The 27621-nt window shown below is 35.0% G+C and overlaps 2 protein-coding genes across 2 annotated transcripts in view; one reads left to right on the top strand and one right to left on the bottom strand.

Moving 5' to 3' along the window:
- Positions 1-139: 139 nt before the first annotated feature.
- Positions 140-9548, bottom strand: LOC138322937 (small ribosomal subunit protein uS11). Its single transcript, XM_069267187.1, has 4 exons — positions 9369-9548; positions 5795-5956; positions 1456-1532; positions 140-257 (listed from the first exon to the last, which is right to left on the bottom strand). Exons 1-4 carry the CDS (start codon positions 9512-9514, stop codon positions 190-192), a joined length of 453 nt encoding a protein of 150 aa, XP_069123288.1. The 5' UTR covers positions 9515-9548; the 3' UTR covers positions 140-189.
- A 701-nt stretch (positions 9549-10249) lies between these two features.
- Positions 10250-27621, top strand: part of LOC138322936 (zinc finger SWIM domain-containing protein 8-like) — a 32065-nt gene continuing 14693 nt past the window's right edge. Inside the window, exons 1-9 of the mRNA XM_069267186.1 lie at positions 10250-10716; positions 21739-21898; positions 22504-22598; positions 23161-23336; positions 23653-23760; positions 23970-24051; positions 24184-24304; positions 24850-25045; positions 25426-26508. Of these exons, the coding sequence (XP_069123287.1) occupies positions 10539-10716; positions 21739-21898; positions 22504-22598; positions 23161-23336; positions 23653-23760; positions 23970-24051; positions 24184-24304; positions 24850-25045; positions 25426-26508 (2199 nt within the window). The 5' untranslated portion in view covers positions 10250-10538. The remainder of the gene's footprint in view (positions 10717-21738; positions 21899-22503; positions 22599-23160; positions 23337-23652; positions 23761-23969; positions 24052-24183; positions 24305-24849; positions 25046-25425; positions 26509-27621) is intronic.

The following is a 27621-nucleotide window of genomic DNA, read 5'->3' as shown; positions in this document are numbered from 1 at the left end:
ATTATTCTTCTTAGCAAATCCTATGATTTGGTGTAAATAGAGGATACTGCCTTTAGAATGGAAGTTTTCTCAGTCATACACATGGAGAGTATTCCTTAATTATTCATCAAGATAGATTTATTACCAGTCAAAGACATCATCCTTATCACTTTTTTTATTGTTGTTTTGTACATGTCTGAATGTGATAAATTACAAACGACGACCACGTCGTCCTCCCTTCCTCCTGGTACTGTCTGATGGGATGGGGGTGACATCCTCTGTAAAACATATAATGAAGTAGTTAGAACATTTGTTTGGCACAGAAACCATCTGTTGGACCTTTCAAATGAATGAATTTCAATATGTACACTAGTGCCATATCAAATTAACACTTTGAGAGATTTAAACATAACTAGTGCCGATTGGCAGCATGTACCAAGTACATATATTATTGACCCAATCGGATTGAGAATAACTTCTGTATTTTAAATCTGATTGGGTCAATAATATATTCATAGAGGATCTGACATAATTTCATTCAAGGTCAAACTCTGGTGACCCTTATGAGTCCTGTACATCAATTCAAAGCATTAAAAGACATTTCATCACAGTTTTACACATACATGTAGGTATGTTGTGCTCTGTGGACGAAATTATTAATTTTCAAACACAAAGAAAAAGATTTTATAAGTTTTTACAAACTATTTCGTCCTTGACAAGAAATTCCGAAGTTGCAATTTGATTGAATGCAACCCAGGGTGGGATGTTGTTTGATCCTCTATGAAACGAGAGTGAGAATAGGATCTGTATTTTAATAGTTTAATATATACCCATTGGGTCACTTGCCAATCTCAAAATCTGACATTTTCTTCCTTAAAGCGAATGCCCATACTCAAAACAACACTTACAATTTAAAAGCAATACAGAAATCACTGTGGATTGTGAAGGATAACAGCATGGTGTCACAGCTTAGCTAAGACAAGTGTCCTGTCACACACAATATCATCTCAAATGCAACAAACCCTTAAAGTGAAGTCAGCCAAAGAAAACCAGTCTATATAAGTTCATTGGCCTTCCAAACATCCTTACATATTATAATGACAGTCAGGTTCTGCTTATATTGTCCAATTTTGACTATTGAAATTATGGAAAAGACCCCTGTAAATTTAGTGAAGTTCTAAAAATAAATAAGCCTAACTCTTTAAAGGCCAGGCTGTGTGGAACTACTACCAACACAGATATAGCCAGTCGAGAGGACGTTTTAGGAATCGTATAATATGAATTGACTTCTTTGCATGCAGAGTGATTTTGACAGGAAATTTTATTTGTCTATTTCATAAAAATTATAATGGATATATTAACACCCTTTTTACCAACTTCAGCCTTTCTTTGCCCTACTTTTCACTTAAATACCAACATAACTATTTCCTGATAGAATGTAACATCATAAGGTAATTTTCAGAAACTTCGACTCACCGATTCTGCCAATCTTCATTCCTGAACGAGCAAGAGCTCTCAGAGCTGACTGGGCACCAGGTCCTGGAGTTTTAGTTCTGTTATAAATAAAAATTAAAGTTTAATAGTTTGAAAGTCTACTGATTTAGATTTACATGGCTTTTAAATTATATTCCAAAAGATGCATTTTGTTAGACAACATCTCAATAGCAATCACTTTGTACCCTACCTATGCAAAGGGAGACAACAAGTGAAAAGCCCTCATCAACAACAGCAACCAATAGTAAAACAGAATAAGAGATTATCAATATTTGGAAAGAATATTGATTGTTCCTGATTTCTAAACTATTACCCAATCCTGAAGTCTGTTCAACACCAAGCACATGTTTATGGTATGGTTAACAGGTTGTGTTAATGAATGTTTGTCAACAATAAGGAAACAAACGAAAGAGAAAATTGGTGATATAAACTCTTTATAAGGCCAAACAAAATTAATAAGTTGGTTCTAAGGCCACTTTTTCTTAAAATAGATGAGGGAGGGAGGGCTTTTTTTCTTCTTTTTCATTGTAGAAAAAAAAACCAAGGGATTTTTTTGATTTTTTTTTTAAATTTCGAACACAATAGGAGGTAAAATTCACCAAAGTTTCAATTCAAAAGGATTTCGTAACAGCAAATTATCAACACCTTGTTAAATACAACACGTTTGTTGTTGACGACGGTGGTATCCTCGTGGTAGGGCTCCGGTAATGACAAGTTTCCGAGCGGCCGCGAAAAGCACATCAAAAGCATTTTGTTTACGGTTCCCACTATATGTATCACCCGTTTCGTCATGATCACAGTATTCAAGTTTCGTTTGGGTGCATGCACCATCAATAATGTCATATCGGATGTAACGGCGGAATGCTGTGACAGTCTCCCCAACCTTCATGTTCATCATTACTTGATCGAATCCAGACACTTTGCTCTGACTGATTGACGCCGTCATTTTGTTCAGCATCAGTTTCTCGGGAAAAGTCCAATCTTTGGGTCCTTATGTGCCCTCCTTCAATGATTGGAACAGTTCGGTCAAAGTACAAGCATCGGAGAATCCACCGATAATGTTCCATGGCAGTACGACCGTGGAACCATGCCGAATGTGGACAGATACCAGCGACATTACCACACGACCGTATCACAATGTTGTGTTTTGCATATCACTTTGGCGCTTGGAACATTCATTCACTAGTATTGCAGACAAACGTTTAAAAGATGTGCCATCTAAAACTGCTAAAAAAGCCAGAGACGGACACTTTTTTATGAGAGCAACCTCGTGCGTTTGCCAATCAAGACCTCGTTGGCGCTTGGAATACTCGTAGTGTGAATGCAGTCGCATTTTTGAGATGTGCTGTCTAAAATCGTACAAAAAACACGGATACGGACATTTTTCCTGAATTTTGGTCCATGCATACATTTTTTTTTTTTTTACTTTTACAATAAAATCGGCAATGCGGGGCTTAAAAATGATATGCACACTGGCCTGAGAACCAACTAATTAATTTTTTTTGGCCTAAGACAAACTTAATTCCATTTTTAGTTACAAGACATAAACAAATGGTCCCATTTAATTCAGGAAATGTTACACTTTTGATAAACATTTTTTTTTCTTTTAAATAATTTCACCGCAAATAAGACCCCCCTCCCAGAGAAGAAATAAAGGTCAAAAGTGGTGGGGGGTCTTATTTGCGGACAACCCGCCTGATAACATCGATCTATGAGGTCGCCATCTTGGATTTTTTAATGTCCTGTCATCGTTGTAACAGTCGTATGACAGATGGGTAATAGCAAGATGTTCAAGTATTTATAATAATAATGAAGACGTATGAGTAAAATTAAATCAAATATTATGACAAATTAAAATATAATTTGTTAAACAATATTAGGGCAGTTGTAAGTCTGAAAGGAAACGCACATTTTTGCAAGAGTCACGCGGACATTCACCAATGAATCAAAACGAAGAAACAGCATCATAAGCAATGTCATTTTAATCTAGAAGTTTTAATAATCGTATTGTTATTTTAAAATATTCAAATTAGGTTATTGTTTTCGATCACAACTACATCTCCGTCTTAGTAAACACGTGAATCAATCGCCGTGAATCGGAAGGACGATCGCCGTTCAGACTCAGGCCTATTTAAAATTCACTGCAAACGTTTACATATCAAATTTGTTCATAGACAGAAGAATTTACGTACATTTGTCTCAGTCAAATGAGCAAACGATCGTGATTTAACTTCAACGTGCCGACATGCACTGATGCAGTTGTTTGTAACATCGTACACACATGTGTAGGAAAATGGCGCCGGGTTGAAGCCATACTTTCACATTTTCACACCGGGTCGTGTTTGGGAATTTGATCGGTATTGCTATTGATACGACGATAGTTTTTGATAATATTTCAGATATTAATCCAAGTATTAACTGCATTAAAACATCGTAGCAAGTATTTTTGTATCCAGAGTAAAATACGAAACTTTGCGGTTAATCATATTATACTGACTGCGTAAACAAAACATGGCGGCCGAAAAGTAAAGCATGGTTTCTCCAACTGATCGTGAACTACAGGTACGTTACGTTCACAAATAAACATATTTGAAACTGTAAATGCCTTAAGTAGATGTTTTAGGTAATGATTGTATTAAGTTAGAATCCACGAGTGCAGAAACGATCTGCATCAATGACGAATATCTTTGCCGATGCATGTAAAAAATGACAAGCCGTACGAACACTAAAACGTGTTGAAGTGTTCATGGAAACAAATATCGGCGTATTTTGTTGAAAATAGCCTCTGATTAAATATAAGCACTGTTCACATTTCGTAGTTATTGATAATTAAATTAAATCACCCGTGAATTAACTTGAATTAAATGACAAAAATAACAAGCACACAAACAGTTCTTTACTACGTGATTTTTCTATGCCGATAAAATAAACAAAAAAAAAAGTTCCGATACAAAGTCATTTTGGTGATATTTTTAATTACTCCATTGCTCAAATCCATCATCCAGTAAACTGAAAAATAGGTGGGGGGTCTTATTTGCAGACATCCCCCCTAAGTCTGAAAATGTGTCAAAATAGGTGGGGGGTCTTATTTGCGGGAGGGGTCTTATAAACATTTTTTTTCTTTTAAATAATTTTCACAAAAGGAGATATTGAAGGCCAACTGGACAAGTTTTTGAAGATGGCTTATAAAGTGTCCAAATATGATGGAGCATTTTATGGGATGACTCTTGAAATCATTCTGAAAATCTTGTATTTCAGAACACACTTCAATTTCAACCTTCTCTATAGACATTCAAATATATTCACTTTAAATATTTGTAAATTGGTGTATTTGCTTCTTTTGTAAATCCTCATCACATCTTCCAAAATTTCAGTAGGTATTATATATGTATTTAATATACTATATAACTTAAACAAAGCAGTTATTTGCCATAAAGCACTACACTGCACATTTATATAAGACAACACAGGTATCCTCAAAGTTTTAACACATATCTTTTACAATTCATAAGCTTAGATTTGCTTTATTTTGGCCGATGTCCTATCAAGGTGCCAGGTTTAGGACTACCAGGAGACAAAAATCACAAAACATCAACCTTTGGTCAATACTCAGTACCTGACAACTACCCCACACAGCTTTCAAACATGCAACCCAAAGGTACATCCTTGATACTCCAAGGGTTCTGATCGCTTACATTCTCTACACCACTAGACTATCTCATAGTAAAACTGGAGGCAACAGAACATTACAGGTAATTCAGTCCTTTAATGTACATCAAAAGAGCCGTATAACAGTACAATGTGGTCGACTGTGTGGCTTTGATGTTTGGCGTTGCTCTCTCTGTAGTCTTCAGGGGAAATATTTGCTGGCAAGTGATTGGTCAAATCTTTTCTGCTGAGCTGCTTCCAATTTTACTATGGGATAGTCCAGGGGTGTAGATAGTGATCGGAACCCCTGGAATATCGAGGATGCCCAAAGGTGAATATAATGAGCTATGTCAATCCTGTCCTTAACAACTTGCGACATTTTCAAAGTTCAAACCTTATGCTCCTTCCTGCCACATGAAATCAAGAGTCAGAATTTAAATTATACAAAAGTATGGTTCTCCGTCCTCTTAGGAAATTTGGATACAATCCACTCATTTAATTACCTCCTATTCCCCCATTCGGTCATTTACCTACAGCCAAGATTGCACAAACTCTGTTCCCCTTCCCAAGGATGATTCTGGCCTAATTTTGTGAAAATCTAGCTCGAGTTAACAAGTTAAAGGACATAATTTTTTTTATTTTAACTTAAAATTTTTGCTTTGTTTAATCTTACCTGTTACCACCAGTGGCCCTCAGTTTAATGTGCAGGGCATTGATTCCAAGAGTCTTGCACCTCTCGGCAACATCCTGAGCAGCCAACATAGCAGCGTATGGGGAAGCCTCATCTCTGTCGGCTTTGACCTTCATACCTCCAGTCACACGGGCAATGGTTTCTCTATAACAGATGTGAAACACACTTTAGGGTCAAACAGGCATTGGTTTCTCTTTTATTGATTTTTAACAGTTAAAAAACTATTCCAGATAATGTCTATTACCTATGCGGGATAGTTCTGCATTTGAGTAACAGTCCTGTATTTGAGTGATAATTTTGTTACGCAAATGCAGGATTCTGTGATATGAAAACTGATAAAGTTGTTTTTAACATTGTTATAAAAAAAAGGGCATCATAATAAATTTTTGCATGGCACCATCACTAAAACAACTTTCCACATTATCACTCAAATAAAAACAAATTTCATTATCTGAATGTTTGTAAAAGTCACAAACAAAATCATCTCTATTGCTTACTATGGGGCTAAAAATAGAACACCGGTAAAAGTCAATCAACCATGACATTTGCACTAAATTTCCCTGATGGCTATAAACTAGGCTATGGAGAGCATCTAAATTGTCACTTTATTACAAAGTGAGATAACATAATTCATTAGTTCATACACAAAAACAAAGTCTTTAATCACTTTTGGCTATCTGAAAATTATGACACCCTTTTTTTTTTTAACAAATTTTAAAAACTTTATCCATTTTCATTTCATAATATCCTGCATTTGCGTAACAAAATTATCACTCAAATACAGGACTGTTACGTATACTCGAATGCAGGACTAACCTGCATATGCGGGAGTGTCCCCAACCTGTTGAATTTAATAAATGTTATACAGGTAATGAAACCGACTAAAGCGGTCACATGCCAGCCAGGGAGTTCCAAAATGGCTGCTCAAAGTAGTGATTGAACAAGACATCGTTTACAAAATGAGATGGTGCTTTGTTTTTAATACATATCACTAAAAGTTTTGAGAGAAAAATATCTCCACTCGTGATTATTTCTGTAATAGACCCTTTAATACGAGAGGTAGGTCAACCCGACTTGATTCTCCAGAATAAAGTTTAGAAGGCTCGAGTAGGGATTCTGACGAGAGACATCTATCAAGCCTTTGAATTCATTAGAGTCTTGAGGAGGAATCTCAATAGGGTTACCATATAAATGCCAACTAGACATATCGAGGCAATACTTCATGGACAGGGATCAGTCTAGATTTATTAAAGTTTATGGGTAAATTTCCCCTCAAGGAATGAATTCCCTTCTGGCCTAAAATTCCCCTTAAGATTTAAAAAATTCCCCATTTGAAGTTAAAACAAGAGGCCCAGAGGGCCTGTATCGCTCACCTGGTTTGTAATGCCAAGTAATGTTCTGAATACAGGTTCATTGTTTCTTTTCTGAAGGAATGTTAATATTAACCTCTAAGTCCCCTATTGGGCCCCACCCCTCCTGCCCCCGGGGGTCAGAGCCAAAGTTCTGTTCTCCTTCCCCTAAGGATGTTTGTGGCCAAATTTGGTCACAATCCAAGCAAAACTTTAGGACAAGTAGCGATTTATAGGATTTACCTTTATTTCCCCTATTGGGCCACACCCGTCCTGCCCCCGGGGGGCTAGAGCCAAAATTTATACAAGTTCTGTTCCCCTTCCCCCAAGGATGTTTGAGGCCAAATTTGGTTACATTCCATGCAGAAATCTATGACTAGTAGCGATTCAAAGGATTTACCTCTATTTCCTCTATTGGGCCCACCTCTCCTGCCCCCAGTGTGTCAGAGCAAAAATTTATACAAGGTCTGTTCCCCTTCCACCCAGGGTGTTTGTGGCCAAATTTAGTTACAATCCATGCAGAACTCTATGACAAGTAGCGATTTAAAGGATTTACCTCTATTTCCCCTATTGGGCCCCGCCCCTCCTGCCCCGGGGGGTCAGAGCCAAAATTTATACAAGTTCTGTTCCCCTTCCCCAAAGGATGTTTGTGGCCAAATTTAGTTACAATCCATGCAGAACTCTAGGACAAGTAGCGATTAATAGAATTTACCTCTATTTTCCCTATTGGGCCACACCCGTCCTGCCCCCGGGGGGCCAGAGCCAAAATTTATACAAGTTCTGTTCCCCTTCCCCCAAGGATGTTTGTGGCCAAATTTGGTTACATTCCATGCAGAAATCTATGACTAGTAGCGATTCAAAGGATTTACCTCTATTTCCTCTATTGGGCCCACCTCTCCTGCCCCCAGGGTGTCAGAGCAAAAATTTATACAAGTTCTGTTCCCCTTCCACCCAGGGTGTTTGTGGCCAAATTTAGTTACAATACGTGCAGATCTCTATGACAAGTAGCGATTTAAAGGATTTACCTCAAGTAGCGATTTATAGGATTTACCTTTATTTCCCCTATTGGGCCCCGCCCCTCCTGCCCCCAGGGGACCAGAGCCAAAATTTATACAAGTTCTGATCCCCTTCCTCCAAGGATGTTTGTGGCCAAATTTGGTAACATTCCATTCAGAACTCTATGACAAGTAGCGATTTAAAGGATTTACCTCTATTTCCCCTATTGGGCCCCGCCCCTCGTGCCCCCGGGGGATCAGAGCCAAAATTTATACAAGTTCTGTTCCCCTTCCCCTAAGGATGTTTGTGGCTAATTTTGGTTACAATCTATGCAGAACTCTAGGACAAGTAGCGATTTAAAGAATTTACCTCTATTTCCCCTATTGGGCCCCGCCCCTCCTGCCCCCAGGGGGTCAGAGCCAAAATTTATACAAGTTCTGTTCCCCTTCCCCCAAGGATGTTTGTGGCCAAATTTGGTTACATTCTATGCAGAACTCTAGGACAAGTAGCGATTTAAAGGATTTACCTCTATTTCCCCTATTGGGCCCCGCCCCTCCTGCCCCCGGGGGGTTAGAGCCAAAATTTATACAAGTTCTGTTCCCCCTCCCCCAAGGATGCTTGTGGTCAAATTTGGTTACAATCCATGCAGAACTCTATGACTAGTAGCGATTTAAAGGAAATGTTGACAGACGGACGGACGACGACGGACGACAGACGCCGCGCCATGACATAAGCTCACCGGCCCTTCGGGCCAGGTGAGCTAAAAATGAGCGTTTTTGTAAGACAATTTCCCCTGTGACTTATTTTTCATTTTTTTTTTTTAGACTTTTGTTTGCAAATTTCTTCATATTTATCATACAGCTACATGTACTGCATATTTTATGATAAACTCAAATTTTTCATTACTGAGCTAAAATCTTGCTTTAATAAATAACAAATTTAAAAATAAAATTAGTTGTTTTTCAGTACTTTTTCGTCAAAATAAATATAATTTTGGACCATCCAAACTAAGAAGATTAAAATTCCCCTATGTTTCGCCAAACTTTTGCCCTATTTTGAAAAAGGGTAGTTTCCCCCAAAACCTAGATTGATCCCTGATGGAATTTGCCTCTGTCCAGTTGGCATGAACTGCTAAGAATGCCAACCGAAGATGTTCAATACTTAATTAAATCAAAAATCTTGCCGTACTATATCTTTTATATCTTACTTACTTTCCTGACAAATCTGTGACATGTACAAATGTGTCGTTGAAACTGGCAAAAATATGTGCCACACCGAACACATTTTCACCCTCCTTGACCTGTGGTCCAAGGACCACTTGCTCCTCCTTTTGCACCTTCCCCTTACGTGGAGCCATTCTAAAAATTAAAATACAAAAATTGAAAATACAATCATATTTGAATTAGACAGCAAAACAAAAGTTTGTTCAATAATCAAAACCTCAATTACTGAGATGCCTAGTATTACAGTGTAAGGGAAATAGCATTATTGACATAATGAAGGATGAAATCCATGTTAGAGTTTGAAGCTACAAGTAAACAGCAAGAGAGTGTAGTGTGTTAGTGGACACTTTGTAATATACAAACTGAAAATTTGACCGAGTGCTCCCATAATATGGCCGACAGTCTCAGTGCAGTTTCTCTGAACGTTATCGTCGAACTACTGATCACCAAATACACAAAGAAAGAAAAACACAACATAGCCAGTCACCTTATTAAATACGTGTCAAAACTTTCGTCAATCGCAAACAATTTTAAGTCAGTAACACAAAAAGGAAAGTAAATAATTTTACTAAAAATATGTTGTAAACATCATTCACATGGAAGGTAGGCCCACTTCAAAGTCATTTTACAAGATAGCTGGGGGATATATTTCAATAAAATACATATTAATGGGTTCTATGTAAATATATTAATTATTGGTTGTGAAATGGGGGATCTGCTACTCTTATAATAACCCGATGTAGCAGGATTTATTTCTCGGTTCATTTTGTCATATTCTAACCTCAAGTGAGCGAGATGTAAAAGACTTCCGGTGAGATTTCATCGTGACATCTCGAGACTTGAATACGGATTATCACGGAAACACCCGACCACTCCCGAGTAATTTGTTATTGTTGTGTAGACTGAACACGAAAAGGGGTGACTTGGCACCCTATTTTTCCACGTTTCAGTCTGAATAAGAGACAAATGAGTACTCTTACAATAATGTAGGTATTTGTGGGGGATTATCTAAAATATTTATCCACAAAATGATTGCATCGATTGACTAATCGGTGTCTAACTCCGGGCACTGGTCTCGGAGCAGTCGACACCGAGCAGAAGCCAGGGTTCAGTTCAGACCTGTGCTTGGGTGTCATTTTCCTGAGAAGTCCTGTCATCATGGATCTCCTTTTTGACTGGGATAATGAAGGGGATAGGTATTCTTTCGAAGACAGTGATCGATTTGAAGAAGATTCATTGTGTTCGTGGATAAGCGAGCCCGAAAGTCTTTGTAATAATTGGAGAGGATGGAAAAGACAAAATGGAGGTCAAGCTTCGACAATTGTTAAAAACCAGGGTGAGTTGGCCGGAAATTGTAGAGATTACTAAGTACCACAAAGACCTTTGTTTTCTCAAACCTAGTACTGAAATTTAAATGTTGTTTTTCCCCTATCAAATGTATCAGAAACAGCAAAATTATTTATGCCGACAAGACCAGGGACGAGAATAACCTGCATTTGTAATTTGCATATAATATTTATTACAGAATGCACGATGCATCTCCGAATACTGATGTAGTGGTTTTCACTGTCGTTGACCAACGGGATATTCTATTTTCAGCTTTCTTGTACCGTATATTAATATCAAATGTTTTAATAGGTGCTAATATTAATGGAAGTATAAACGTTACAGGACCTATGTGGTTGTCAATTATATTTTAATATGGCACCTATAAACATGCCATATCTGCATAAGAGGTGCATCTCTTCAGAATGCAAATCACATTTTGACACCTTTCTGTTTATGAGATTTCCAGAATCCAGATATAACCTGTGTTGTGACCAAATGCAAAAAAAAAATTGATTAAAATAAAGGATTAGTAGAGAAAATACATATTAATTGTACCATTAATTACACATGGGTGAAAGGTAATAATATTTGGAAAGACTACCTCCACCAAACAACCCATTATAATGTGTACACATGGTTACATGACTTATTGAATTGTATATATATTTCTGGTTGTTTTATAGGCCATTGAATCAAAAATAATTTCCAGTGTCCAAATCTGAATTATATATTTTCATGGACCCGTCCCCTTGTCCTTAATTATACCAATCAAGTACAATATGTATGACCCAAAACCTCAGTCTGGGTCTCACATGTAACACTTAACAGTAAGTATTAAAGTAGCTTTATTTTTAAAAGAGACATGTTTTCAGAACCTTTGTGGCCATGTGTGCATTGAAAGTTATACCTCCAGACTTATTTTAAGAATTAGATTTACCCAAAGGCAAAAAATTCATATACAATAACAATTATTTGAATGCCTTGTAGCAGTTATATGAGGTTAACACCCTATAGCTACAAGTATATAAATGTTTTCTTTCTTTCCAGTCAACCTATGAAATCATGTCTAAAACATTGTTTTATTGGTTCAACACTAGCTGATAGATTATAATTAGTAAATTAGTAAATATAATCTGACCTGAAGTATTTTTTTAGATTTTTTTCTTGCAGTGAAATCTTCTGAAAACTTCAGTTGTCATGATTGAAAAGACTTTTTAAAATGTGGCTTTGTAAATATACATGTACTTAACTTATAACTCAGTCTCTTGTTGGTCAAGATGAAAATAGGTGAATGGGAGAAAGTCCATGGCCATGTGGTAAAACATGTGATTATTATGACCTACATGTCACTCCATGGAATATAGCTAATATACACCGTAGCTAATTCCAAAGCTAATTAACTTTATTAAGGCTTATACATGCATGGACCATTTTCCAGATACTGGTCATACTTTTGTTTTCCTGAAATTCCTCCAAAACCTGATACATTTATAGGTATAGCTATAACAGTCACATTTAGCATACATGATGTATGCTAAATGTGACTGTTATAGCTACCTATAGATAGACTATCTAATAAGATCTAGTAAAGTCCATTTAAAAACAGAATGTACTTAACTTGCCATAGAAATGGATTATGATTGTCATTTGTTCTCAAAATTTTGTCCACAGAGCAAAAATGGTTTCTTATTCCAAATTCAACAACAACCAATATAATATGAAATTCTCCTTGATATCCCTATCATCAGTCTGCAAATCATAAGTACTGTATTCAACCCAATAAGCACCCAGAATGTTTAAAAAAATTGAGAAAAAAATTAAAAAGTTCTAATAAGCCATGGTTATATCAAATCTATACAGTTTCGACCTTAATTTATATTATACCTGGGCAATTAAAATTGAGGCCTCCAAAAGGGTGAGGGGCGCTTATAGGGACATGGATGTTTATTGGGTCAAATACAGTTGATTACTGTGACATGTATGTCAGTAACTAAGTAATTTTTTTTCGTTTTAATTTAAGCTATATGGTAACTTTGTAAGGCAATGTTACAGTGGCAATTTAGTGGCAAGATCTTGATGATCCTGTCTTCAGCCAAAAACACAACATTTGATTTATTTTTAGACAAACTTTGTGTATCCTTTTTTTTGGAATCAGACATCTAAGATAGCCAACATATCATCCTCTGATTGGTTAAAACATACCATATATCTGCTTACAATCTTTTTATTGTTTGCATGTGAAAAGGAAAGTTACTTTACAACAAGTCTGCAACCATTCTTTCATAAAACGATTTTTTTAATTCATACATTTTTCAATTTTGTATGTAGTAGTTCCAGTATTGCTACGGCCCGGATGACCCACTAATTTAAATGCGATTGACCTCTCATTTGCATGCGATTTTTTCTCTTTTCCTCTTCCTAGAACAAATATGCTGCCATAGTGCAGTTAAACAACTTCTATGGTATTTCATTAAATAGAATAGTTTCAAACATGTCTACAAAAACTATAACATGAACGTCTATAATTGAAAAATAGTGAGGATAATTTGCATCAGTGGTAGCGATCGGTGGCCTAATTCTCGCCTGCATTTGCATATATATGTAAACATCCGGTTTGGGTAACACTAAATAAAGGAATTGTCAGGATTTTGGTATGTAAGTAACTAATTGTAGTTTGATGTATACATTCATAATCTATTATGTAATGACAATTTTTTAATTCATCCCGACGTAAGAAAGATACAAAAGTTGTTTGTTTTTACATGTATTATATTGATAGTCATTTTGGAGAACAGGTACGTTCGTATTGTGATCATGTCATTACGATGGCCCACTGAATTTAACCAAGTCTCACTCAAACAGACGCTTGTTAACTACGTACGCATCAAGCGTCTGGGTGATCTATGCAGAAGCTAACAAACACGATAAATTCTGAGTTACGCTGGCTCCTTATCATTTCGCACGGATTGTCAACTAACGCATCCTTTCATTAACGAGAGAATATTTAATACACGGATACAGATACAATGAAATATCGTGACACTCAGCAATAGTGTAAACGGCCGAATGTAAACAAAGACGTCATCACGCAAAGCGGACCTGTGATGTAAACTTGCAAGTCAAGAGATATTTTCCATTTAATTATCGAGCGTAATAAATACATTCTCATATCAGAAAAACACCGAAGAATATTTGAACACTGCATGTTGCAAGCCACCTTGCTAGTAAACTTCGGAATTCTTTTCGTATTTGGAGACAGAAGCAGTGAAAATCGTAAGTTTCATTTCGTTTTGCTTCTTTGCCTATCACGCCTATGGGTCGGTATATTATAATTATATGAACTATTTGACAGACATCGGCACATTAAGTGAACTTACAACATCATGAGTATGTGTGAATTCCTGCTAACATCCATATAATCGACGTTTTATTTTATTACAACGCAACAAAATTGAATATCACTTTAAATTTGAAGTAGTTTGTTGTTATATAATTAGCAGTTGACAAGATTCATTTTTGGTATTATTTTCTAATGCGATGACATCAAATTTAATATTAATGCATAGAGTCAATTTACCAGATTGTCAATATGTCTATAAACATCACAAAGCATGTGTTTATTTGTAGGCAAAACAATGCATGATATAGATCCATACACAATACGTATATATGTGTGTAATACACATGTGAATACAGAATTTCTTTAGATAAATAGAAGAATTGTAATGCTAGATTTATTTAAGACAATTGATATCTGGGATTTCGAAATTGGCGGTATGAACTTAAAACATCGATTAAACAGTCACTACATATATAACTTCATGGATTCAGAGAATTTATAATAACACTTACCAAAATAAACAATAACCTGTGCACTGTAATACATGGTAAATTTAAACTTGCTCAATATTACAGTATTTGGTTTAAAGTAAGTTTTGCTAACAGTAAAAAACATTGTATTTTATCAATGTGTATCAGGTATAGGAGACAAATTAATTATGATGCTAATATATTAAAGATGCTTCACCGCTGACAAATGGTATTTTTTCACTATCAAAAATGGCAGCAGACAATTTAGTATTTTTCTTCAGTTACAAAAGTTACTTACTTTACACCATTACCGCCGTTGAAAAGTTTGAGCTCCAATTTCACTTCAAGTTAAAAATATAAATAAAATAATTAATTGCATCCCGAAAAAATTCTGTAGCACTATATCCTATATGGAATAAAGTACTGATTGCGCTTGACCCAAAGGCAAAATTAATTATTTTATATTATTTTTTGTGTTAATTAGACTTATGCATACACGATTAAACACTAATTATTGTTCAAATGATGAATATCATTTATACTCTGTCGGCGGTGGAGCATCTTTAACTCAAAGTACTTGTGTACATGAGTCCAGTTTCTTCCTTTTGTCATTGTTAGATGATTTCTGTAACTTTTTTATAACAAATTAAGAATATTGATATATATGTTAAATTTTATAATTACAGGACTCATTGGCTAGTCATCTGAAGCAGATTCATAATTGTTGAAGACTGGAGATTATCAGGATTACTTTGGAAGCAGTGAAATGATTCTAAGGATGACTACCAGGCATATATTAAACTAGCTGCGACAGCATACATGTAGCTCTGGACAACAAGCATATGGGTTGGCGCTTCTCATTCGCATTGTTTCGTAATGCCAATTAAAACACAAAAATACAAAAAAGTAAATCCAGTATATTTGCAACTTTGGAAAGAGTTGTCACCATTTGACATATTGCCGATTGTTATTAATCTGTGGAGAGATAGAAGGTGTTTAAACTTTTAACTTCACAGACTGACTCACATGTTAGTCTTTCGGTTTTGTTGTAAAATTCATACAAACAAAAATAATTTTCTTGGCTTGAATGAAACACACTATATATGTTCTGACAGACGGTCATTATCAGAACTACAATTCTGTCCCATTGACTGTAATGTTGCAAAACATCAAGTGATGACAATTAGCGAGTGTCGAGTAACTTTGCATTTAGATATATATAGAAATATCCTACATTTATTATATATAAACTGATAATTTATTTACCCATCATCACGCCTGAGTTATCATTACTACAATGTATATTTCAATGTTTCACATCTGTGACACGGCCATATAAGTACATTGTATATGGAATGACATTCATTTATTTGCTACAACAGAAACATATTAAACAGTTTACTTGTTGACTTTGTGCAGTGTGTTCACAAAAATGACACAAAGTTTAACGCTTCTGGTGACATAGCCCATTAGTTGTTCCATTTAGTTGATGCCTCTATCAAATGTTTTTACAACTGTTTCTGATCTTGTTACCAATATATGTACAAACAGTTGTAAGTAATGTGACATTAACAACAAGTTGCCAATAATGTGTGATTACATGTACGTTAATTTCATATTCTTAACATAATTAAATGGGAAAAAAACCTTTAAAACATAACAAAAAAAGTATTTATTTTAGTACATAAACATAAAAACCGATCATTGATTTACAAGGTCAAGGAGAGTAACTTGTACATGACAATTTCAAAATTGACTAGGGTACACGAAATTCGGCAGTCCAGAAAATTTGTAATCTGGGCGGTTTAGGCTGGGAACGAAGGTTTCCAGATTATCGAGGGTCCAATGTACATGTCAATGTATACAAATAACACACTGATTTTGAGAATGGTTGTTTTAATATGCTGTTAAGAATTCTCAGTGTCCATTTTATGCATTATATAGAGACAGTATCATACTGAATCTAACTTTGATATGACTTTTCTTCAATATTGCAGCAAAGTATCAAGAACTGCTCTTTACTTAATAATATGCCTGAATACATTGTGTGTATCACAGAAGAGAACTAGAAAAAATAATGTATTGTGATGTTATTTCATGTTTGTATTAAAGTATTTTTGAATAAACATAATTCAAAACAATTCAGTTTTGATTTTGATGCAGTAACCAATTCTTTAAATGAACATTTGACCCTTAGTTTTTGTCATTTCATTTCTTCTCTTGAAAATTATCTAATTAATTGCCTTTTGCCACATAGTTCATCGGAAAAAAATACTTGTATATTATATGCATTGCACATAGTTCCTTATAAATGAGGTCTGTAAACAACATTTGCAGCATAAGCCATGAACTTTGTAAAAATGCCATCAAGGGATATCCATGTGTCAGATCATACTTTCTTCTTAATGGAGTCTTAATGTTTCCCTTGTTGTCATTTTACTGCAGATTGTTATTAGCTGTCTCCATGGCTTTGTCCTCAAGATCAATTATCAAATAATCATAACTACAATTTTTTTTTCTTTATTTTGTTATTCAGACAATTATATTCAAACATTAGAGAAAAGGTCACATGACACTGACTGTAAATATTTGTTGAAACTGTTGAATTCAAGATAGGTTCAAAGTTCAAATCTAAAAGAAATTTTCTAGCATTTTCTTAAAATCTTCTCATAATTTTTAGATTCATCTTTTGATATGAGGAGGAATAGTTGTCTGCAATCTCAACAATTTATCCAAAATTAATTAAATGAATACTTGGAAGATAAATAACCCAACTTGATAATGACATGGGACTTGCAAGAAAATACACACCCTAAAATGTTACTAATGACATATTTGCCTTCTTTGAACTAAAATTTTGTTACATCAATGCTTTTTCAGTTCAGTACTTACAGTACTTTGATTCAATTTTGTATGTAGTAGTTAGTAATGCTAAGACCATGTGTTGGTAATATTAATTTTGGGATAATTATAACACACAAATTAAAATACATTTAAATTTTGCATGGGCAGTTTATATGATAATGTGATATTCAAATCCAGATTACTATTAAACTAATTTGACTTGGAAGGCTGTACAGAGCATTATAGTGTGAAATACACGAATAATAGCATCTTGATATGGGCAAAGCCGGTGTGAGTCATTACAAGGTATCCCTGGTTGTTGTAGCTCATCACACATCATTCTCTGTGGAATAGCCCCAAGCTTGCAGAATCATTTCTATATAGACAATGATAGGTTTTCCATTGTTGATTAAGAGAGATTTCTGTATAATACCAATGATCATGACATGTGCTATTGCGATCAATTTGCACATCACACATAAAAATGTCTGTCGTTCTATTTCTATATGTTGAGGTTTGTGTGGGTGCACAATGCCTGTGCTATTCATCACCAATCAAGTGTTGCCCGGTCAACCTTGTTTTAGTAGATCTTTTAGGACACTGACCTTTCCGTCCCATATAACATGTACATAATGACTACATGTACAGGTGTATAGCTTTGGCCTTCAAAGAAGAGTACAAATATATATATATATATATATACCATGACCAGTAATTATATACAATGTATAGCAATATATCATTGTTGTTTAGCAGATCCGGTTTTGAAAGAAAACATTTCAGAAGATTTGATAATTATATAAATAGCAATAAATTTCTATATCCTGAACATTTTTTATCGTATTTTCTTCAAGGAAATTTTCTTGGTTGTTCCTTGTAGCATTTTTATGTAACCATGCTTATACAGGAAGCTTAAGATTGCTAAGTAATTACTGTTTGATAAATTAAGATGACAGAAAACAGTATGTTATACAATTATGATTTAAGTGCGTAAAACATTATACAGACACAGTATATATATAGAAACAAAACATTTTTTAGTGCAACTGATAAAAGTGAATATGCGATATAGATAATTTACAGATATAAAAAGATATCCATAAATGTAATTGTGAATGCTTCATACTGTGCTACAAAGGTGATGTGTATATGCTCAAGGATATATATGGATTGTCCGGAAGTGTGTTTGTGTGTCAGATTGTGTTGTGGTTCTCTGGCAAAGTAAGCTTTCAAAGGATGATGTATATGTGTGGATAGAGTGTTATCACCACAGCCCAGTTAGGTTGTGTTCATGCTTAATTACACTACTGCTTTATAACAACAAGGGCTCTAGTCTAGAAAAGGAAGCTCCCACGAAACATTGTCTGTCCCTGAATAGAAAAACACAAGTATAGCTACAACTAAAAATATACATATATGTATATTGATGTGCTTCATAGCTTATTTTAGTTGGAATTCAATCTTGTAATAATTACTTTTAATTTTTTTTACTTTTTTTTTTTTATTTTTCAATTTTTATCATAATAAACAATACAAGACAATACAAAACATGAACTTGCATATCTATACATGCATGCATACCTACAAATGTACATGTATACATCATACAGAATATAGATCATAATTAATTCAATAGGTCTAAAGTTGAGCATTTTACTTTCTATTACAGTTTAAGTAGAGATGGAATTATATAGGAATTTGTTTTTAAATATTTAGGAATTGCAAAATGTATTACCACATTGAACTTAATTTTTTATACCTAGTCTACATGCACACACCCTCACATACACACTATCAAACTAACATACATATATAAATAGTATAGTTGCATACATAATATCTACCCATAAACATACGTACACCCGCACGTATATATGCATACATATACCCGCGCATGACATGTACACATACATTTATACATGTACACAAACACACATACCCTCACTCACCCATATACATACACATATATATAGACGTGAAACAAAAATATTATTACATGGGGATGGGGACAGGGGGGGGAGCAAGCCTCAGACTGAATTATTGCAATTAATATGTATGTAATATATTGATATGCTTCATATTCATAGCTTATTTTAGTTTGAATTCAATCTTGTAGTTATTAGTTTTAAAGATATTAAAATATACTGGTATTTGTTCGATATATAATTATAAATACATTTGATGCAAAAGAAAGTAAGAAATTGTCTTATCAAATTATTGTGAAATTTCATTTTATATTAATATGCAATGATTTTACTAACTTTCCCAGCAGTAACAGATCTAGATTTCATCATGGAAGGTTTTATAATACAGTCCACTCCAAAATGCTTTTCTCCATGAATAAATGAATGTCAAACTTAATTGAAATCTATGTTAAGTACAAAACCTATTTTTTAAACATGTTGTACTGCTAGCTGATATAAACCAAACCATAAATAAGCTTTCTAATCAGCGTTCAAAATTAAAGCCTGTTCGACTGCCCATGACCAGCAACTTTATAGTCGGACAGACAAGTTTTACCATGTAGCTGGTCCTTTGACCAGGAACTTTTGGTCCGGATAGAGGATATACATAACAAAAATGGCAGTAGATTTGTGGAAAGGTTTTCTGGTTTTCAGTCAACTTTGTTGAGAGCCTATGATACTGATCCGGACATGCATATATATATTTTTTTAGAAAATTACCTTTTGTTCTGACCTTAAAGCTGACGTTGGCATAGTAAACGCGTGTAACAAAGGTAGACGGAACCTCAACAGTTTAATAAGTGTAGGTATTCATCCTGGCGGGTTAAACCCTCTAAAAAGTGCAAATCTCATTAAGGCAATTATCATACCAGGTATGCTCTATGGATGTGAACTTTGGGCGAATACTACGCAGAAATCGAATGATATATTGAATACAACAATACGGTACGCTGCGCGAAGATGCCAAAGCTTTGAGAAAACATCACCCTCAGCTATAACTGCCAGGGCTATAGATCTACCTGACGATATATGGTCGGATGTGGAAGTTAGGAAACTGTATCTATGGAACAAGCTGTGTCGTGCTAAGTCGTCTTTTGTTTGGAAAACTCTCTTTATTATTCGTTTATGTACATTTATGTTTACGCCACAAAAACTTAGAAACGTCAGCTTTATCGTGGATATCCTCGACACAATGGTGAAATTTAGCATTGAAGCCTTCTTCTTTGACTTTGTTATCTCCGGTGAATTTTATAGAGAATTTCAGTGGAAATCGTTCATTAAAAACGCAGTGACAAATTTTTACTTTGATATATGGTCGGAAAAATGTAAAAATCGTCCTAATTTATCATATTATAAGGCAGTTCATCATTTTCTTGGACCAAATCCCTTATGGGATTTAACACTGAAATTTCCAAAAAATACGTGGAAAATTTGTGAATTGGTCAAACTTTCGTACCGGGTTGAGCTTAACGATGCAATTTGCAAACTGTGCAACAAACGAGTGGACAATGACGTAAAACATTTCTTAGTTGAGTGTCCATCACTGTACAAAAGCAGGGACAACTTATATGATCAAATTGTAAACTGTATTAGCGTAGAGAAATACGTTAGTTTTGACACATTAGAGCCAGATGAAAAGTGTTCATTCATTCTTGGTGGAAGGACACTTATTCAATTGGAGGATATCGAATGGCAGAATATGATGGTTGCTCTAAGCAATGCAGTGGAAGGGATGTTTACGGAGATGAATGTACTCCTCAATGACTGAGTTCTTGTAATTATTATGTAAATACGTCCGTTTTGCAGTTAAATTGAAATGTTAAAATGACATGTACGCAATCTCGATTCAGAGGAAATAAAGAATGTCTGTCTGTCTGTCTATATTTTTTTAGTAAAATTATTACTTTGCTAGTAATTATATAAACTACGTAAATGAATTGTGACTTCGTAAGGACCAGTACTTTTCAGTCAAGACAGGTAACTTTTAGGGTAAACCAGTTCTTAGGACCAGCAGGAAAAAATCCTTAAGGGAGAACACTGTTTTAAATGCTGCTGTTTCTTCTTGGTACAATTCATCAAAGATACTAAAGTAGCCAAAACATGAGTCTAGGAGAGTATATATTCAACCAATTTTGACGTACCAAGTAGCTATATATAGCCTGTCGTCAACCAATTATCAAGGTGATGTTATGGACTGATTCCCAAATATTTATGCTTTAAAACTGTTATCCAACGGTTAAAGTTTTATGGTCACCCTGCAAAGTTCCAATGTCAAGCAGACCCCTCGCTCCCCCATCCAAAAAAATGCCAAAATTGCAAATTGCATGCAAGTCTCTCTGTTTGGCATAATATCAGACTGTTATTTTAGTAAAAATTACCTTTTGTATATATTTCATAACTATTCGTTGTAGAATCTGATGGACCAGTTAAGCCTTTGGTGGAATTGGCAGCCATGGCTGTGGCCTGCAATATACCATTTGAGGAAGTGGAGATGTTCCCTCAGCCTATCCCAGAACAACTTCAACTCAGGATAGCCTTTTGGAGTTTCCCAGAGAATGAAGAGGATATAAGGTATAATACAATTGCAGAAAATTTGAATTATTTGAAAATTGAATATTGGATAAAATATTTTGTATATGCTTGATAAGATGTAGATTTCAAATTTACAGTCAGACTTTAGGGGAGACATTTTTTTCAGATGATTATAGTCTTATTTTTAAACTTACCAAAAACAATTATGGATATACATGTACTTATTTTGCTACTTATCAAGACAAGAGCATTATCTTCATAAGTTTGAATGGAAAAATACCTTTTAAATCATATTAGAAAAAATATATTCAAACAGCGTACTACTTCAAATCCTTGTTTATGATGTTGAGTTAAAGTTGTTTATATTCAAGAGACTTAGCAAGATAATTTGTTTAAAGTATATCTATCTCTGTATCTAAATTGAACTTTGTGTTAAGTCATCCATAGTCTTTACACATACTTTAAACTGTCTAATTTACTCTTACAGTAATTTTGCATAAATTGTTCTGAATAGTCCTGTCTTAAAACTGCATTTACTGGTATTATTTGTAGCAGTTACAAAAGCTATAAATAATGTATGCTTTAAATCTAGTTAGTATCAACCCACACTTAGGACAGTACTGAATTGTACTTGTTATTTTCAGGCTGTACTCCTGCCTAGCTAATGGTAGTGCAGATGAGTTCCAGAAAGGAGAACACCTTTATAAATTTAAGGCAGTCAAAGATGCTCTACAGATTGGTAAGATTATCGTTGTGATGTCTGAATCAATTTCTGACTAGCACATGCAATGGTGTATTATAAACTAGCACAATAATGCTATGAATGAATTCGCTGAATAAGAGACATATATCAAGTCTAAAATATTGATTGATAAGATCTTTCTGAGTCATCACACAAAGATGTCAGGTATATATAGTAGATAACTTAACAAAATAGCTGGGTGAATGCTAAGATATTACACAGTAACAATTTCGCTCTTACTGTACATGCCTAGCTATCTGGTTCAAAACTAAGAACTACATTTTTTCATTTGTTGACTTATAATGAGACACTGGCTTTTGTCTGCTGCAGCACTTAATAAACTATGTTTTATTAATTATGATGATCAAAAAGTAACGACAATCATAGCAGCGTCATCAGAGTGTGGCTGGTTCTTATGCTTATTTACTGTCGACTGGTTTTGCGGATGTATAGGGCTTCTTTAAGTTTGATTTTGTTTATAGTTATATAATTGTGTTTTGTGTTGTATTTTGTTTATGATTATGCATGTATATATTTTGTGTTTTATTTTGTATTTTAGGTTTCCATCTGAGTGCCACTGTAATCCCACCTCAAGGTATAGTGCAGGCTAAAGGAAACTTCAATGTGGCTGTTGTATTTGACAGACGGCGTATATCATCCTGTACTTGTACATGTAACAGTGCAGCATCCTGGTGTTCACATGTAGTAGCACTGTGTTTATATAGAATCCATCAGGTAAATACTAGTTGAAAATACAAATCCATTACAGTGATATATTGACTTTTGATAAGAAAAAGACAATGTATACTTTAAATGCATGTAAAAAAAATGAAATTGATTTAAAAGATTTGAAAATTATTTATTCATGTATGAATTCAGATGTTACTTAGACTGTATAGTCTTGTTTGCAATGACGTTTTAAATATCAAAATGGTCAAAATCATTATCAAATTTCCATACATTTTATTTAATTAATTACAATAAAAATTACTTTCTTAATCCAAAGTTTGCCAAAATAATATTGCATTATAATTTGTTTCTATGTGTGTAGTGCAACGCAGTTTGTCTGAGGGCCCCTGTATCTGAATCATTGTCTAGGCTGCACAGAGATCAGCTACAGAAATTTGCTCAATATCTCATCAGTGAGCTGCCACAACAGGTCAGAAGTTTTCATTTATAATAATCATATATTATAAGTTTGAGGTGCTACACTTAATTAACATATACAGTATTGAATGTTTATCCTAAAAATGTTCCAGCAAAATTATTTTCTCACACGTGACAAAATGTGCAACTGATGTGAATTCAGTTCTGAAAAAGATTGTACTAGCAGATATCTAATACAGAAAACGTATTGTTTATTTATAGATTTTACCAACTGCCCAGAGACTGCTAGATGAATTGTTGTCATCTCAGGAAACCGCCATAAACACTGTCTGTGGTGCCCCAGGTAATGTAGCTATTGTATCTAACTATAAGCTAATGGGTGTGTTTACATGTTTCCAAATTACTTTAGATTTCATCTACAAGATACATAATGATTAAATTATTTATATAATTGTTGGGCTTTATATGTTTTCAGATCCTACTGCTGGGCCATCTGCAAATGAACAGACATCATGGTGTTTGGACGAGAACACTCTACATGAAAACATCAAGAAAACTCTTGTGAAATTCTGTGTTCCATCTCCCATTGTTTTCAGGTCAGTATTCCCTCAATCTATTTATAATTCAGATCATAATTCCCATTTTATTTCATAGAGTATCTGAAAACATTCCATTAGTGGTCCTAATTCTGATGTTTCATAGCTATATGGGATCTGACAATATCCCATTAGGGGTCATGTTAGGATTACGATTTGAATGTTAAACATTCATCTGTATGTTTGAAAAATCTTTCATTACTAATTGAGTATTCTACTAAAGTTGATATCTGTAAATAGAGCTATTCAAAAATGTTTTACTTCTGTCAAACCTTTTGATTGGTTTAATGTCTTATTAATAGCCTGGGTCCTTTAAGGACATGCCAGAGGTAGAAGGGCAAGCGGGAATGCCCAACGAAAAACCACAACCAGCGATCAGTATCTGGCACATACCCTACCCCATTTAATTCAAACTCGCAACCCACAGGTGGGAGGCTTTTGTTAATATGTTTGGATATCAAAATAACCACTCTGCCACCACAGCCCCTAATACGTCCAACCATAGATTTGTAGTCATTTTAAGAATGTAATAATTTGTTTTCCAGTGATGTTAACTACCTGTCAGCCACTGCTCCACCAGCAGCTGCTGAGTGGCAGAGTCTACTTAGGCCACTGAGAGGAAGAGAACCAGAGGGCATGTGGAATCTGCTCTCAATCGTCAGAGAAATGTTCAGAAGGAATGACAGTAACGCCATTCCTCTGTTGGAGATCATCACGGATGAGGTCTTACAATGTGAACAGGTAACATATTAGACATGTATATTTTTTACTTTTGGGTCAATTGCAATTTCATATTGGTATCTGCAAAATGAATAATCTTATTGTAGAAAGTCTCTGTTTATCTGTCATGTGCTGATTTAGTTGTATTTGTCATTATTTTGCTTCAGAACATAATGCCCTTTTTACGCAAAATTATGGACTCTCACTTTTATTTCATTGACTCTAGGTCTTTCTAACACAATTATACTTTAATATTTAATAATATTTCAACCAAATTCTGTAAAGATTAATATTGATACTGGCACACATGAGTAGATAACTGAAAAAATGTTAAATGGAATATCAAATGTATGATGGAATGAAAGACTTAAAATACTGACTGTCATGTTTGACATTTGTAGATCCTGATCTGGTGGTTCACCACCAAGACAACAGCCAACAACAACAACATGTGTAGAGGCAATGGAAGTGGTGGTGCTAACATCACACAGCATGCTGCCGCAAGTCTGTGTGAGGAAATAGTGACACTCTGGAGATTAGCTGCCCTCAATCCCAAACTCTCTCCAGTTCAACGGAACGACCTCAGTGTAAAGTTCAAGGAGTGGCATCTGTCCACAGTGGAGAAAGTGAGGAAGGCTAGAGGAGTCAGTATCAACAACACAGGAAACGGTCTCAAGAAAAATGAAATAGAAAACTTTATTGGGTTTAAGCCTGGTATAGAGGCATGTAGTTTAGCTTGGGATGACTATCCAATTCCTGGTGTGACATATTCAGAAAAGGACGGTTCTTGTTTCAAGTATAGGTTCAACAAATCCCATGACAGTGATAAGAAGCCGTCAAGGATTCAGCCAGTCACAGTATGTTCAGAAAGTATTATCAGTACTGACAATACAACTACACTTGCTCAAGCACAAAACATGTTACAGGAGCAACATCAAAATGCTCAGGACTTAGCAAACTACAACAGCAGACGACACGGTCATTCTAGTCCCAGAGGCTCCAACACAAATGATGGTGCCATTAGCTCTGGTTCAGAGGGTTTCTGTGAACCAGAAAGAAGTAGTTCTCTGTACAGAGATTCTGACTCAGGATCAGAAATGAAAGAAGTGAATTCCAGAAGTAATTCTATAGATGATCAAGAAGGTTTTCCTGGTCACGCTTCTCTCCCTAATAGTTATGGCATTGGAAATAGATCAGAAGGTGCCTCTAATTTCTCAGTATTTTCATCAGACAAGTCTGGAGATGTGTTCCATGCTTGTGACAATGCTCAGGATAATTCTACTTTTGTGATGTCTGCTGCAGACACACAGGCTTCTGGATCTGCCAGGGCTGAACACTCGTCAGAGTCCCAACAGTCTGGAGATGAATATCATGTGTATTTCTGTGCTAAGAACAAAGCAGCAGATGCAGACAAGCAGAAAAAGGATAAAACAGATGAACCCAATTTCTTTGCTGGAGTGAAGAATATGGATCAAACGCAAGATGTAAGCAGATAATTGTCATAAACCTAGATAATAAGATAAACAGTATATCATTTGACTGTCAAACTGAAAACTTTTAAAAATACAGTGTAACTTCCCAAACCGAACCTTCTCAAAACCAATCACCTCTAGAAACCGAACATGGATGTCATGTACAAAATGAATTCCTCTTTATTAATTAGTAAATAAAACCTCCCAAAACTGATCCCTCCCAATTCCGAATACCTGACTGAATTTTAGATTGGAATAGTCAAATGTAACTAAAATACACTTCTGAAAACCAGCCTTACCTGAGCGACACCGATAGCTTGCATTACATTGAGGTCTGATCAACCGATCGTAAAATACACATGTACCTGTAATGTCCTGTATCCATAGTTGTCGCATGTCATATCCTGGGGCATGTATACAGGTGTGAAAGCTATATGTATATGTACAGGGTATATTTAGCGAAGGTCTACCACGTGCACTGGCCGTTTGTTTACTGTAGGAAAACAAGCAGAGCTAGTAATAAAAAGAAAGTTTTGTATTCAATTTTGAGAGTCTCACACAGGCTATTTATTTATTTAAAATAAAGCAGTTGTTGGGTAACGTAAATTATCTATATGAAGAAGCCGAAGCCATGTATTGTTTTGGAAAATGACCATGTCATATAATGACTGGCATCGACTGATCATCGTGTAATTGATTCTTGACGTAACCGGAAATGATCTGCGGTATGTAGGTTAGTGCAGACGAGAACATCCCCAAGAACATTCGGGCAACTAACTACGTTTATAATCGGTAAAAAAGTCAAGATTGTTGTAACCCCTTCCTTTTGAACGTATGATTCTCTCTTTTGTGATAACATTCACATTAACAATTAATATCGGTCGGTTATAAAAAAAACACTAGGCATTTAGGCAGTACAGTATAGTGTAGAAAACTACTTCCGATCAATTAAATCTGGATCGTAATGATCAATGTTCGGTTCACTTCTCCAAACCGAACCCTCTCTAAACCGGCCGAAATTCTATGCACCGACCATGATTGGTTTAGGGAAGTTCCACTGTATATATTTCATGAAAATTGAAAACATGGAGGAAAATTTAGATAGTTATTGCCAATCAAAAGAGC

The sequence above is a fragment of the Argopecten irradians genome, chromosome 5 (assembly GCF_041381155.1).
Source record: "Argopecten irradians isolate NY chromosome 5, Ai_NY, whole genome shotgun sequence".
NCBI lineage: Eukaryota > Metazoa > Mollusca > Bivalvia > Pectinida > Pectinidae > Argopecten > Argopecten irradians.
Note: the sequence above shows the minus strand (reverse complement) of the source record. Positions and strands in the feature narration are given on the sequence as shown.